At 40.7% G+C, this 15873-nt stretch overlaps 1 protein-coding gene and 1 long non-coding RNA gene across 2 annotated transcripts in view; both read right to left on the bottom strand.

Moving 5' to 3' along the window:
- Nucleotides 1-1053: 1053 nt before the first annotated feature.
- Nucleotides 1054-15873, bottom strand: part of LOC126819784 (lachesin) — a 39101-nt gene continuing 24281 nt past the window's right edge. The window contains exon 10 of the mRNA XM_056100651.1: nucleotides 1054-1078. Within this exon, the coding sequence (XP_055956626.1) occupies nucleotides 1065-1078 (14 nt within the window). The 3' untranslated portion in view covers nucleotides 1054-1064. The remainder of the gene's footprint in view (nucleotides 1079-15873) is intronic.
- LOC126819794 (uncharacterized) lies at nucleotides 8120-13534 on the bottom strand. The gene is made up of 4 exons (XR_007679756.2): nucleotides 13442-13534; nucleotides 12432-12459; nucleotides 11891-11923; nucleotides 8120-8377 (listed from the first exon to the last, which is right to left on the bottom strand). It is a non-coding gene; the product is annotated as an uncharacterized LOC126819794 (long non-coding RNA).

Genomic DNA, 15873 nt, shown 5'->3' with positions numbered 1-15873 from the left:
GCCTAGGCTAGCAGACGACACAACAACAAACACTAAATAATAGCCATAATGCCATGGTTTCTTCCCTGAACGAAAGCCACAACGTCAAAACCGCCCGATCTTGGCGTATCGGCAATAACACAAACCTTTCTATTAATTCATTCTTTCCGCCAGAAAGGCGTGCACCTCGTAGCTTCAGCTCTTTCTTCAAGGACAAAAGACCCCAGTCTTCGTACTTCCGAGTCCGCCATGCCACCTATTATCAAGGGGAGATAAATCCCACGGAGATCCCTCATTGATGTGATCATTTAAGGTCTACCATGTCCTATGGAGATTTGTAACACGCTTTTATAGCAAATATGTCTACACGAACTAACAATAAAAAATTTATTGGATTAAACGGAAACATTTTTTTAAAACTGTAAAATAATATACGAATTATCATTTTATATGGCATATATTTACGGGTAATTAAAGTAATGCGGAAATTTGCAACACGTTTTTTAACATCCTATCTTTTCCCTTCCTTTTCAGGGATAGACTGAGTGGAGTATGGTAGTTTCAGGGGTCACTAAACTACTCCTCGGCGAGAAATTTCTTTTGAAGACCGTGAATGATGTTTTCTATAGTATACACTGATGATTCTAGTCTATGCACAAATTTGGTGTTTGACAATCTTATGGGAAATTAATTTTTAACCCAATATTGTATTCAGTAACTCTGAAAACGTTATTTTACAAGCAATATCCCACAAGAACAATAATTGCTATTTTGGATTCTATTTGGAATTTTAGTTTGATATTGTCTGACATATGTATCATTGAACCAAACTGCATTGGTTTCTCTTGCTATTTGTTTCGGGTAAATCGTTACCCCTCCACGCATATTACTGCTGCAAGGAGTTATGGAACGTCCTCGTGCCCACTGTGAAGATCTTTCGGATACAGAAAATTGTAATAAGGTTTCCTTTCAACATCAAGATACGTGCATGATTTCCAATTTTAAAAACGCCACCACAATGATTTAACTAGAGTTCATCACTGTTTGTTCATTTTTAACATTATGCTCATCTAATTTAATGAAATCTAGTCCGTGGTTTCTTGAATAAAAAAGACAAAGAAGCTTGACTACTTCATTCAAACTGATATAAATAATATCGAATCTTATTGGAAAATGGTGGATGATATATTTCAAAATCAAAGATTACATGAGCATCTTCTTATAACATGCAATAGCGGCTTAAGGCTGAGTCGTTTGCCTCTGGGGCATAATTTTAAAAAAATATCCTCAAAACTTGATTTGAAGCCTCCAGAAATAAGGCCCCAGACTGGAGTGAAAGGGCCCAGCTTCCACGAAAAGGGCCTCCTCGTGGGTCAGTTTTTTTTAGCTTTTTTCTGGGCTACTTTTTCTATAGGGTCGGGACGCGTGACAGGCCCGGTGAACGGGATGCTGCCGGTGCTGGAGAGGGACGGGGTCGGGCTGCTCGTCTCGCAGAACTCGCCTCGAGCAGTGCTGATTTCGGCAGACTGTCGCACTTGAAGAAGGAGATGGTAGTACCGCTTATGAGTTCCCTCTGAATGTGACATCTGTGCCGCCAGATCGGCAGCGAGGGTCGGGTGCCTCTCGGGCATAGAGCACATGATGGACTTGCGCACGACCCAACTGTTAAGCTTTTTCTCTAGGGAATTGCCGTAGCGACTATTCAGCAGTGCACCCATAGCATGTCCTCACGGCTGTGATTGGCTTGGGCCAGACAGTGCATAAACTGAAAATACCGCATGATCTTATCGAAGAATTTCTCGAGAATCGGTATCGATTCGCCTGAGCAGGTCTCGGGCGGTCGTTGTCACGTCGCAGCTGTCAATGTGAGCGGTAAGCAGGTTATCGCGCTGTTCCACGGCGTTCCTGCGCTCACTAAACCTCTTACGCATAGATCGACCCCAGCGAGAGATGTTGGTCAGCCACAAGTCGTAACTGGCATCGACGACTTTCAAGAGTTCGTGGAGAAATTCGATGAACAGTCTGGGCGAGGACAGATACGATTTTACGGTACCAACGGCCGCATCCGAGGCGAGCATGGGTATCAGCCAGAGGTCTCGTGCCGCTCTGTACTAGCCGAAGTCGGCAACGGGGTCCCAGTCCTTGGTGATCGCTTGCCATATACGCCAGACCTGCTGAATTACGGCATATATATATATATAGCCACGTCGAGTGATGCCTTCGGAGAAAGCCACCTCCTTCCGGAAATTGGCTAAGAGGCGCCTTGCGGTCGCACTCGGGGGCGGCGATGTGGAAACGGCCTGGGGTGGCGTAGTATGCTGGAGAGCCTCGGTCAATGTCGACTTTTGCTCCTTGTGTAGGCGCAAGGCGCTTTGATAGTGAATGTCCACGCGCGCCTGGCAGTTTTCTACGGGGCACTCGTATCTGACCGAGTTGCACTTGTACGTACGTATGCTCTTCGGAACGGCATCCTGTCTACACATGCCGTGTACTGCCCGATAATGTCTCGCCAGTCGTACGACTGAAGCCTCACAGAGAGAGCACTGCCTACGCGGCCTCGTCATAACGAGACTGATGACCGAAACTTCGGCCGGGCCCAGCCCAGCCCAATACCCGTGCTGTGCGACACGTCAGCATCCCGCCAAATGTTCGAACACTTGCCCTTTAAGAAGATTTAAGGGAGAGAATCTGGCCAAGGGAGAGAATAATTAGGGCAACGCCGCTAAAATCACAACCCAGAGACGTTACACGAAGACCGTGTGTCGATGTAGCCCGCTGGCAGCCTTTCCCTTTTTTTTTTGGCCGTTGAGCGCAAGCCACACATACAACTTTTGAAAAAGATAAATCGAGGGCTAACCGGGGCGAGATTTCCTCCGGCCAGCGGTCGCCTGGAATGGCTGGCTAGCGCGTTCTCTCCGCTCGTACCTGCCGGCCGAGCGCTGGGGAATGGCGGGGGGCGGCCAAAGTTGTCTGAGCGCGGGTCCCTGGTCACGAAAGGGGCGCAGGCATGGATTTGGCCGAGGCGCTGGCTTGTCGACAGGGCGCCGCTGCCTGGGCTCCCCGCTAGCGGAGGGCGGCCAAAGTTGTCTGAGCGAGGGTCCCTGGTCACGAGAGAGGCCTGACAGCCACTGTTTACATGGCAGAGAGATACGAGCCTCTCCGCCGAGGCGGGCATTTCCTCGAGTTTTCATAATGTTTCATCTATTATTCAATTTGTCTAAGAACATTCCACGTTGACATTCAATGAGATTTGTTAAATTATATAGATTGAAATCTTGATTTTGTAAAGCTGACATAACAATCTCCTTTAATATCTGGGTATGGTTAGGTAAGTGACATACGCCACACGTGATATGCATGATTTAAATTTCCTGTATGTTCACAGCTTGTACCGTTAACATTGTTAGGTCATTGAAAACCTCTGATATCCAATCACTGTTATTCAATTCTCTTAGTTTACACTTTGCAACATTTGGTTGGTTGGTTGTTAACCCGGAAAGCACATTTTATATTTTCATACTGTGATTTAAGAGCTGCAGTTTATACCACAAATAAGGGCGAGTCAGACTGTCAAATGCTGATTTGAAGTCTACATAACATCTAAATGTTGATTTTTTGCTCGATTTTCTATCATTAATTATGTTATATAATGAATAAATTGTGTCTGAACATCCTCGATGTTTCCTGAAACCAGTCTGACAATCATATATCAAATTATTTGGATTCTAACCATTTATTTAATCTAGTATTTAAAATGTGACAGTAAAGTTTACTCGGTACGGATATCAATGATATACCTCTATAATTTGATAACTGTTTATCATCACAATTTGGTTTCAAGATTGGGTGAATAACACTTGGTACTACACAGTTGATGGAGAATTGTTACAGCAGTCTCATTTTACAAAATTTCCGCAGGTATTTGATCATAGCCGGAAGCTTTTCCATGTTTCAGTTCATTCACTGCCTTCGGAATCCACCGTATATAGCAGCGTAAGGCATCCATTAAGGCGGTTGTATCTTTCTACCTGTCCATTGGAAGAGGGGCGATAAGGGGTGGTACGGGCTCGATGTATTTTCAAAAAATCACACAAAGAGATAAATAGGTCACTTTTAAAAATTCCGGCCCTGGTCCGCTAGATCTCAAGCATACAAGATCACGATATTACCGTTGTCAGTCACTACATCAGTTGTTTGCCCAGCCGGGTCTATATTGGATAGCGCTAGATTTTTTAAAAGAGACAATCTTTTATTCAAAATTTTAATTGTATATAATTTATCATATATTCCGTTTTAAATATTTACCTTTGTACGAGAGTAGGGGTCACGGTGTCTAAGTGGGTAAGACGCTGACTCGCTAGCCTGGAGGTCGGGTATTCGATCCCTGCATTGGCCGAGAAAGTTCATCCAAATTATCCGGCGTGGTTCCCCCTTGTCAGTGATGCATGACGGAGGGCCTGACAAGGACAGCTGTCAAGTCGTTCAGATGGGACGAAAACCGAGGTCCCGTGTACACATTGGCGTGCACGTAAAAAATCCATTGGCAGTTCGGGAAAAATTTGCCGCATAGCACACTGTATGGCGTATGCCCGTCTTCATTTGCCCAGTTCGGAGCAGAACAGTAGGGCGTTAAACTCCATTCCATTTCATTCCATTAGTTGTTGTAATACCCATTATAATGATCGGGTGATAGAATTGTAGGTCTGATCCCGTAATGTCAAAACTGTAATTGTCTCCCCTATCACATGCTATCAGGAGACAGACTAGCAATTATTTGCCCATTGACTTCAATGTTAAATGGCTGATTGTGTTTCATTCTTGTGTTTGATTTTTATATTCATTAGAAGGTTTTAATAGGGATCCCCATGATAAAATTTTAACCTACGATTAGCTTTCGGAATGTCCAAGTGGGGTTAATTTAATTTATAGTGGGCCTATAGGGACTCGGTAACTACATGTAAAGTATATAAGGAATTGGTGGTGTCTCTGGGTCTAGCAATATAAAGGATGGACATTTTTGCGTGATCAACACGGAATTTCCATGTTTAGTTTTCTGCTATGTTCGTTATTTGCGTTTGTGTTGTGGTCATATGAAGGGGTGAGGGGGGATCCTCCAATACATATTTGATATTTGTCTTATAGTTTACAATACCAATAATTGTCCACCTTTTAGATAGCCAGACTGGCAAGGGATATGTTTTTAGAAAACCTAAGCTACATTAATTGTAGTTTCACGGATCTATACTGAAACATGTATCCCTACCGCCTAAACATATAAATGTTATTAAAAGATTAAGTTTAAAGCCATATTAAATAATTGATCTATTGACATTTAATTCATCTCTTTTTTCTCTATTGTACTATTGTCAGACTATACCAGGAAGACTGTGTAAATTAATGAAAGATTAAGTTTTATAGCCAGATTACATATTTGGTCTATGAACATTTATTTCATCTTATTATTCCTATATTGGCTATTGTCAAACTATACGAGGAAGACAATGTAAATTAATGTAATGTTATGTATTATACACTTTTAACCGTTTGTTGTACGTTACCTAATATTATTTATAATCCATTGTTGTGGAAATCTATTATTCTAAGAATGATTATATGCATATATATATATATCCAAAATTATTAGCACAACAGCAAAGCTGCACTACTTTGTTTCACGGTAAATGATGAAAAGATAAAAAAAAAAAAGGTATACCGACACAAACTGATTTCAACACTTGTTTAATAACATTTTAACATTTTAAAGTACTTTTCGTCCGTCTTGGGACTATTCATAAATAATGTCATTGTATATAGATGGACAGTAGAGTATATTTATACTTATTTACATAGTAACACTGTGGTTTTAATTGGCTATAGTTACCATTGTCTATGGTTACATAGTATATCGTTAACTAATAGAAAACATGTACACACATGTGTTAATCTGTAGTATATGGGTTCAATTTATGACGAATGAGTGAAAGATAATCATGGGATAGATTTAAGAAAATTAATGAAGCTAATGGCCAATTGTTACTTATTGACTATTAAGTCGAGGAACATATTTTTTAATAAAATGGTTTTCCATTAATTTCCTTTTCGTGGTGTCATCGACTTTCATTTTATAAAAAGGGAAAATTTGGAATTTTACTTGTAGTTGTTGTGCACATTTAAAAATATTTACAAATAAGGGCCCATTTTCAATATTACAATCCCGTCGATGGTTGCGTACTCTATCCCGTAGATGCGTGGACGTCTCTCCGATGTAAAAATTTAGACACCCATTGCAAGTCAAGACATATATGAGATTTTTGGAGCGTTCAATAAAATTCGCCATTTTGTTTTCAGATGACGCTAATTAATCGACAACTTGACCTATATGTAACTAAAAAACAAATATTAAAAAAATATCGACAGACAGAAATCCCAATAATATTTCAGTAAATACAACTGGTTAATTCCGTGTGTTGGACTCTTTATTGTAGTCCTATCTCAACCTCTACGAAATACCAATATCAAGTTCGAGACGAATAACTCCATAAGCAATGACCTTGTTCTTCGATAAATCTGTTGAGTTTTCAAATACTTTCAACTAGTTGCAGGTCAACCAGTTGCAGTAAAACCAGTTATTCTCTTTTGTAAGGTGGATTTGATGGCCGAATGGTTAGCACGTGCGCGCTTTATCATAAGGCCCGTCATTAAGTCAACTGGCGTGGTTTCGAATCCCCGGTTGTATGTGACAAGGAGTAGGGTTGCCTGTCCAACCTCGTGGGTTTTCTCCGGGTCCTCCGGTTTCCTCCCAGTGCTAAAGACCCCTACGCGCAAGCGAATTATTGAAATAAAATTAAACCATATGTTAGTCCCAAGATGACATGGTCTGTTTCGAGTGGACGTTAAACCCCATTTCTCTCTCTCTCATTTGTACGGTTGACATTAGCCCAGCTTAGCTCAGATATGATGTCCATAATACCTGCGGGTTTAAGCCAGTTGCTCTTAATTGCCGAAACACCAGTTTCCAAGGTAGACATAATCCCCACTCAATTCAGATATGACGTCCCTATGTTTGTTGTAGGATTAGAGGTTATCATTTTTGCTTTATGAATGTAGGTTCCAGGACTTAGTACATTTTACTTAGTTCGTTTAATCAATAGAGAATTACATGTTAGCAGAGGAGTTGATATCGCCAGCCATCATTCTGCAAACAGAGACCCATCTACTGCCATACCCATATCCAACAATCAGTATGCTATGTTGTAATGAAATGAAATAAAATGAAATGAAATGGGGTTTAACGTCCTACTGTTCAGGGCCCTTATTCACGAAAACTTAAACTAAGATACAATCGAAATTTTAAGAAATACTGCAATTCGATTGGATGACCAGTAAAATCAATTTGCATATATCCAATTTGCATATTGGTCAGCCAATCGAATTGCAGTATTTCTTAAAATTTCGATTGTATCTTAGTTTAAGTTTTCGTGAATAAGGGCCCTGTTCCTAAACAGGGCTAATGAAGACGGGCATACGCCATACAGTGTGCTATGAGGGAAATTTTGCCCGGGCAGCGGCGCTACGGTCTACTCTTATATCGAATTCCAACTGCCAAGGGATCTTTTACGTGCACGCCAATGGGTACACATGACCTCGGTTTTTCGTCCCATCCGAACGACTAGACAGCTGTCCTTGTCAGGCCCTCCGTCCTGCATCACTGACAAGGGGAAATCACGCCGGAAAATCTGGATGAACTTTCTCGACCAATGCAGGGATCGAACACCCGACCTCCAGGCTAGCGAGCCAGCGTCTTACCCACTTAGCCCCGTGATCCCCATATTTTGTTATGCGGTCCTACTCCGGATCGCACCTGTTATACACAAAAGACTAATTAAAGATTTCCAATGTTATTAAAAGAAAGCAGAACATATACGTCTCAAAATTCTCGAAATATACTTAGTGTTTTCGACTAAAATCGTCGATATAGGACTTAAAATATCGATCAACTAGCTTAGCGTCTGTTCTCAACCGTAGAGAGGCAGCCTAAGTTTAGTATGGGCAGCCATGCATCCTTCAAAATAATAGCTCATTAATCAGTTTCGGGTACGATAATCTTCCTTGAATTAAAAATTAAAAAAGAAACACATACTTTTAGAAATTGATTTGTTTATTTTGGTTGTTTTTTTTAATATTCATTAAAATACTTTACAGTATAACCAGTATTAATTATTATTAAATTTACGATCCACTTCAGCTTGAGTTTTCACTAAGTCATCATAAAAGGCTTGACTAAACCAAGATACACACTGATCCCGTGTCAAGATCATATCATCTAACAGACAATCACCATTATCTCCTATGACATCATAACAAAACTTAGGCACTTCTGATACGTCATTTAGTTGATCTGAAATAAAATAGTACACAACATACTCAAAAAACTTATACATCGCACTGATAAACATATGGCAGTTTATCTTAAACGAGGGGGTTGGATGTCCGAATGGCTAGCAGGGGAGCGCTGTATCATACGGTCTGTCATTGAGTCAACTGGCGGGGTTTCAATACCCCGGTCGCCTGTCCAACCTCGTGGGTTTTCTTCGGGTCCTCCGGTTTCCTCCCACGCGCAAGCGAATTATTGAAATAAAATTGAACCATGTGTTGGTCCCGAAATGACCTAGTTTCTCTCTCTCTCTCTCTCTCCCCCTCTCTCTCTCTCTCTCTCTTATGTTAAACAAGTCGCCTATTGGTTCCAACCTGGGATTAACTTCCACTTGACACCAAACTTGATCATTTCTGGACTAACATAAAGTATAACTTTATTTCAGTAATTTGCTTGCGCGTACAGGCTATTAAAATTGAATGGAGTGGACGAAGGACCCGACGAAAATCCATGAGGCTGGACAGGCCATCCTACTCCTTGTACAAGCTTGGGATGGAAGCCACGCCTCCTGACTCAATGAAATGACTGACTCTATGATCTAAAGTGCATGCGTTAAAAAATTCGATCACCCAGTCTCCCATGACGTGTAAGTTGCATTGGAGACATTTTTATATACTATTCAAAAAAAGTAGGGGATATTTGATTTTGGGGGCATAATACTAAAATATGCAAATGACTACGAAAAAAGTCACTATAGAACCTAACAGAAGAAACATTTCCAGTTACATGTGACGCCCAAACGCACCAATAGCTACCGCATGGAATGCAGGTGATGCTTGGGATCATCATGGGGGTCCAACCCAAGATTTGCACGACTCTGACTTTGAATGTTACAGTCATTGTGGCATTGAATTCCAGGGTGGAAACATCAGTTTAATTGTTTTAGTGACCAGAAAACAAATTTTGATATGCGTCGGCTTACCCAAAATGAAAGGTTACGTGCCCTTGGCATGCTACAGATCGGCACAACACAGGCGGTTGTGGCGCGGACGATGAATGTTTCTCAGTCTGTCATAAGCAGGCTATGGTCCAGATACCGTGATACACAATCTGTACAGGACAGACCACGCTCAGGTCGACCAAGGGCGACAACTCAAGCCCAGGATCGATTTATCCGTACCTTGGCCTTGAGAAATCGTGTCATCACAGCAAATCAGATCAGCGCTCGTCTTCAAACAGACACTGGTGTGAGAGTGAGTGGCCAGACGATTCGGAATCGACTGCATAGGGGTCACCTTCGCGCCCGACGTCCTCGCGTGATCCGTTGTTTGAGAGATCATCACATTCAGGCAAGACGTCGTTGGTGTAGGGATCGTCAACACTGGGATAATCGACGCTGGAGCAATGTGATGTTTTCAAATGAGTCAAGGTTCACTGTTGATTTTTTGGACAGACGTAGGAGGGTGTGGCGTCGTCGAAACGAGCGCTTCCAAGACGTTAACGTCATCAGACATGATCGATTTGGGGGTGGTTCTGTTATGGTGTGGGGAGGCATCACTGTTGCTGGAAGAACGGCTTTACATGTTGTTGCAGGGCGTGTTACAGGCCAGTACTACCGGGACAACATCTTGACAGTCCATGTTGTGCCGTTCGCACGACGTCATGGCCGCCGTTTCATCTTCCAGGATGACAACGCAAGATGTCACAGGGTCAGGATCGTTACAGGTTACCTCCAACAACAGAACATCACCACATTACCTTGGCCAGCACTGAGTCCCGACCTCTCCCCCATCGAGCATGTCTGGGACATGCTTGGACAGAGGTTACGTCAACGTCAACAACGTCCTGCCAATGTCCAAGAACTTGCTGCTGCGTTGCAACAGGAATGGGACAATCTGGACCAAAATGACCTTAGACGTCTCATTAGGAGTATGCCACGTCGGATCAATGCTTGTTTGGCAAACAGAGGAGGATTTACCCGTTACTGACTTGGTTGTGATGCTGTGGTAACTTTGCTGTTTGACCCCGGGTATCATTTTACCCTTATAATGGTCAGTCTGTGCCTTACTTAGTCTAACGATCATTTGGAATAAATCGATGAATGTGAACTTCATTTCATTTTGTCATTTGTTTCTTCGTCAGTTTCATTAGGTGACTTTAATAACACTTAAAAATCAAATATCCCCTACTTTTTTTGAATAGTATATATATTTTCAAATAAAAGATAGTCGCAAAGTTTGATGGAAAAGTTTATATTTTCTTATCTATGGTAATATTATTGGAACCTCTGACGTCAAAGTGAGAATAGTACCCAGTGCAAAAGCTTACAACAGTGCTAATGTCCACATATCCAAATTAACGTTTGGCACAGTGTAAATAGTCAGAAACATTATAATTATATTTCAGTTAGATATAAGTTTGTATTAGTTTATCATATGTTCCTGAAGCATCAGGGGGGTTGGGTGGCTGAATGGTTAGCGTGCGCGTGCTGTATCATAAAGTCTGTGGTTTCGAATCCCCGGTTGTACGTGACAAGGAGTAGGGTCGTCTGCCCAACCTCGTGGGTTTTCTCCGGGTCCTCCGGTTTCCTCCCACTGCTAAAGACCCCTTCGCGCAAGCGAATTATTGAAATAAAATTAAACCATATGTTAGTCCCCAAATGACCTAGTTTGTGTCGAGTGGACGTTAAACCCCATTTCTCTCTCTCTCTCTCTCTCTCTCTCTCTCTCTCCTGAAGCATCGACTGCGAGTTTTACAACATCTAGACTGGTCTGTAAGTCCCAAACTTAAAGCTACGTTATCTCCCTTTAACGCAGACGATAGCTTCCAATCAGAGGTTGTGACACAAACACACTCAAATCAAAAATGGCGACCTCCACGGAAACCTTACCATTGTAAAATCTTGAACATTGCAACTCGATTATCACAGGTAGACATTTTAGCTGAAAGCGCAAGACTTGGTATTTGCGATGATTGGGGAATTTGATAGGCTCCCCAGCTGGGTCAGTAGCCAATCGAAATTAGTGCCGAAATATGCAGGGTATTACGTGAAGGGCTTGATAAGATGTACGGAGATCAATTCTTACCAGAAAACAGAAGATACGCCTACCAGTAGCTAATTCGTCCAGGCACCTAATATTTTTTTAAAAATAGATCAGCTCATCGGGGGAATAACTTTGGAATAGGCATATTCCTAGGTAACAAACTTACAATTCAGAAAAATATGTTATTAATTGCAGCCTTTAAAATTCTAAAAATATTTCCGTACGAAGGGTCATAGCTCTAGGGTTTTGTAACCGCTAGTGCAAGAAATGTGACGGATGGTAATTGTTATTGGAATTCAGTGAAATTCAATGGGCGTCTTCCATTGAATGAGTTAAACGATTCATATGAATTTCACGAATTTCACAAAGATCAGATGGTAATTAAATATTCATGGGTAATAAAGGGGCATAACAGTATGTCCGTGTACATAAAAAGGGGTTTCGGATTTCCAAATTTACAATATTAAATGAATCTATTAATTAAAGTTCATACCTAGCATTTCCCTTGGACATCTAAAGCCCATATCTGAAAAAAAAAACAAATAACGATTATTGCCTTATTGTCTGTCAATAAACTCTTGAATTGATATTAGGAAAGTGATAAAACACTCTCTTTGCCTATTTGTAAAACTTGAAAGTTATAAAACATCCGCTTTCTCTATATATATTGAATTATCGTTATGCGTTATTTAAGATTTAGATACCGAGCTGGTTCTTTCTAAAATAGTATAACAATGGATAATACATTAAATACATTAAAAATGTAGATCAGATTGCTTTATTCTAAACCAAGTTATGAATGTTTGAAGTTTTGACAATAGTCTCGATTTTTAAGTAGCATAAACGGAGTCTAGATTTTCCATTTTAACGCTTAACAAAGATATCGTCTTATCCACTTTACATCTCAGTCATTCGATGGTCCAGAGAGTTGATTATGGGCTTATCATGTAAATAAATGTTTCAATAATTTACATAACACCTGCAATGGGCGGATATAGCTCTTATATAATGTATCTTTAATATAAAATATTTACCTTGGATGTTAGCAGATACAGCAACAACCTAGAATGATAATAAACACGTTTACTTTGTAAATTCTATCAATGATATTTTATACATTGATTAAACAGCATCTGACCCCATTCTCAATTCTGTGCCCGCATTATCATAAGGTGTGTCATTGAGTCAACTGGCGTGGTTTCGATTCCCTAGTTGCCTCACTATGACCCGTGGTTAATCCGACGCTGATTCTATCCTCTCTATTTGTTGAAATATGAAATGGTTTACACACGGTAATTTGCTATCTCAGCCTCCCCCTTTGAATATTTCTGATAATTTCCAGCCCCCAAGAAGCATTGCCTCCGAGCATATGACCCCCTCGGCCCTCCATTATGTGAGGGTCCTGCTTGCTGAAGATCCCTAATAGTAGACTGAAAATTCCAATGTCTCCATGAGGCACATTATTCAGTACAGATCACGTTCCTTCAGAATCAGAGAATCAGAAACTTCCACTGTTCTCAAATCACAGCTAAAGACTTACTTATTCAAACTTTCTAATGTCTAGAGTAGTAACTTTTATTTATTTGAGACTCATTTGTGTTGCGCTTTATGTATTTTATGTATGGAATACAGCGCATTATGAATATAAATATACATATTATTATTATTATCATTATTAATATATTGGGTGTATATGGATCTCACAATGTTCCATTCGCTCACTAATTAGGCCCTTGACCGATATGATAACAAGATATTGTTTGCTGTTTGAATCAAATAAAAGGAGCCTCATTAAAAGACGAATTCTACATCTTACATAGGAAATACACCAACAACGAACGTTGTCCTTTGCCAGACCCTTCGTCCTGCACCACAGACAAGGGGGGACCACGCCGAAGAATTCGAACACCTGGGTCGAACATAGGACCTTTTGTTTAGTGACCAACCTTTTACTCGCTGACCCATCTATATCTAAAGTAGGAAATGCACCAAGAACGATCCGCGATTTTTTAGCTCAAAATATAAATATATATTAACAACTTACCACAGCTATAATAATACACAACTTGTACATCATGATGAATATAGAAATTAATGGATACAATATTATTTATCTCTTACTTTATATAGTGCATGTGATAATAAAATCAACAATTATAACGAATTAAACGGGAAATCTGGTACAATTTAATGGCTGTAAAATGGACACTAGTTATTTATCATACAGACATTCACCAGATGGCGGGAATCTAATGCGTGCTGATCGGAAACTATTATCAAATAAATCTGGTGATTTATGGAGATGATAGAATATGATTTCATTTCCCACTGAAAATTACGAAACGAACAACGGTGTTTTATCGTTGATATTAAAATTATTTAGTACGCTTTAATAGCATAATAAATTAACATTACGTAATTTAAGTTCAGGGATCTAGATTTTAAAATATATTTATGTTGGTAAGTATATGTTTACCAAAATGGCAAATACCAGATAAGTCTTTAAAACAAGAAATTCATATGACATAATATGTCGGTCATTATATTTTGAGTCTAAACGAACGGTAAACTTCTCTCTGGGAGCCGAGATTGGGATGAACCTGTTCATTTTCAGCAATCTAGGATCCACAGATATATTATTATGTGTCCAAAGAGCCTTTAAAACGATCGAAATTGGATTTCTTGAAGTATCCTATATTCTTATCAAATTTGTTCAACATCGAAGTTTTCCTTTCGGATAAGCTGCAGTTGAGACAAAGCTGCTGCCCGGGCTTGTCTCCACGCTTGGCGTGTCTAACTTACAATTTTCTGCAGGGCCGGCGGAAGCAATTCTTGATAGGGGGGCCTCCATCCTAGGTCCTTATAGGCGTGGGTCCAGGGGCCGCATTAACCTGGAGAAAAGAGTACTTGCGGCCAAATTATTGGGAAGCTCCCCCCCCCCCCCACTCCGCCGGGCCTGATCCGTATTAAGACTTTACGTTAAACTTTTTTACATTTACCAAAGGAAAAGATATTTTAGTAAAGCATTAGATATTGATAAGAGCCTCGCCCAGATTCGATCCTGTATTGGGTTAATCGGGTTTTCGTATTGAACTGTTGTCATGATTCAGTATTTATCTATTGGTTTTACTATCAATCTGTGTGTCCTGCCTGTTTATAGATGGCCATGAACTATATCAAGGTTTGTACCTACATCTAAAAGCAATAGTCAACCCATTTATTTTATTCATCAACAGTAAGAGAGTGGGATTTTGCAAATGTTAATCCCGTTCACCTTCCCCATTTAGATATCATTAAAAAGACATAATCTTTTATGCATTCAGTGTGATCTACAGGCTTTGTGCATATTATTGGTATAGTACAGCATTTCGTTTTAAATTCTCGATAGACAATACCATCGTATTATAACATTGAATGCATTGGTCGACATTATGCTTTTGGTTTGAGGGAGGTTGGGTGGCAGAATCGTTAGCACGTGGCTCTGTATCATGCGGTCTGTCATTGAGTCATCTGGCGTGCTTTCGATTCCCCGGTTGTACGTGTCAATGAGTAGGGTCGCCTGTCTAACCTCGAGGGTCTTCCCAGGCTCCCTTCGCGCAGGTGAGTTATTGAAATAAAATTGAACCATATGTTAGTCCCCAAATGACCTAGTTTGTATCAAGTGGACATTAAACCCCATCTCTCTCTCTCTCTCGCTTTGGGGTACGTGACAAGGAGTAGGGTTTTCCCTGGGTCCCGAAATGACCTAGTTTGTGTCGAGTGGACGTTAAACCCAGAATCCCTCTCACTCGCTTTTGGTTTATGCTTGGAATTTCAAAGAACATATATTCTCTTTTCATTCGAATTAAAACCAGATCAAAATAGATCGTTTTTGTGAAATACTTAGATACCAGTTAAACGATAGTGTTCACAGTAGGGACGTCCACGTGCTACTGTCTTTGGAAAAATCATGTACTGTTACCTCTTATGTTCACACCTGAAAAGAAGTCCAGGTACTTCTACCGCTGGGGTTTACAGGGGGAAGTCCATTCACTTATATAGCTGGGGTTTACAACGGGAAGTCCAGGTACTTCTACCGCTGGGGTTTACAGGGGGAAGTCCATTCACTTAAATAGCTGAGGTTTACAACGGGAAGTCCAAGTACTTCTACCGCTGGGGTTTGCAAAGGGAAGTCCATGCATATATCTGGTTTTCCCAGTAAGGAAGGTAGGTGTAACTTGGTTCCCCTTGTCAGTGATGCAGCTGTCTAGTCGTTCGAATGGGCCGAAAAACCGAGGTCCCGTGTACATATTGGCGTGCACGTAAAAGATCCCTTGGCAGTTGGAATTCGACATAAGAGTAGGCCGTAGTGCCGCTGCCCGGGCAAAATATCCCTCAAGCACACTGTATGGCGTATGCCCGTCTTCATTAGCCCAGTTTAGGAGCAGAACAGTATGACGTTAAACCCCATTTCATTTCATTTCATTTTTTGAATAG

Source organism: Patella vulgata, chromosome 4 (assembly GCF_932274485.2).
Source record: "Patella vulgata chromosome 4, xgPatVulg1.2, whole genome shotgun sequence".
NCBI classification, from domain to species: Eukaryota; Metazoa; Mollusca; class Gastropoda; family Patellidae; genus Patella; species Patella vulgata.
This window is presented reverse-complemented; position numbering and strand designations above follow the sequence as displayed.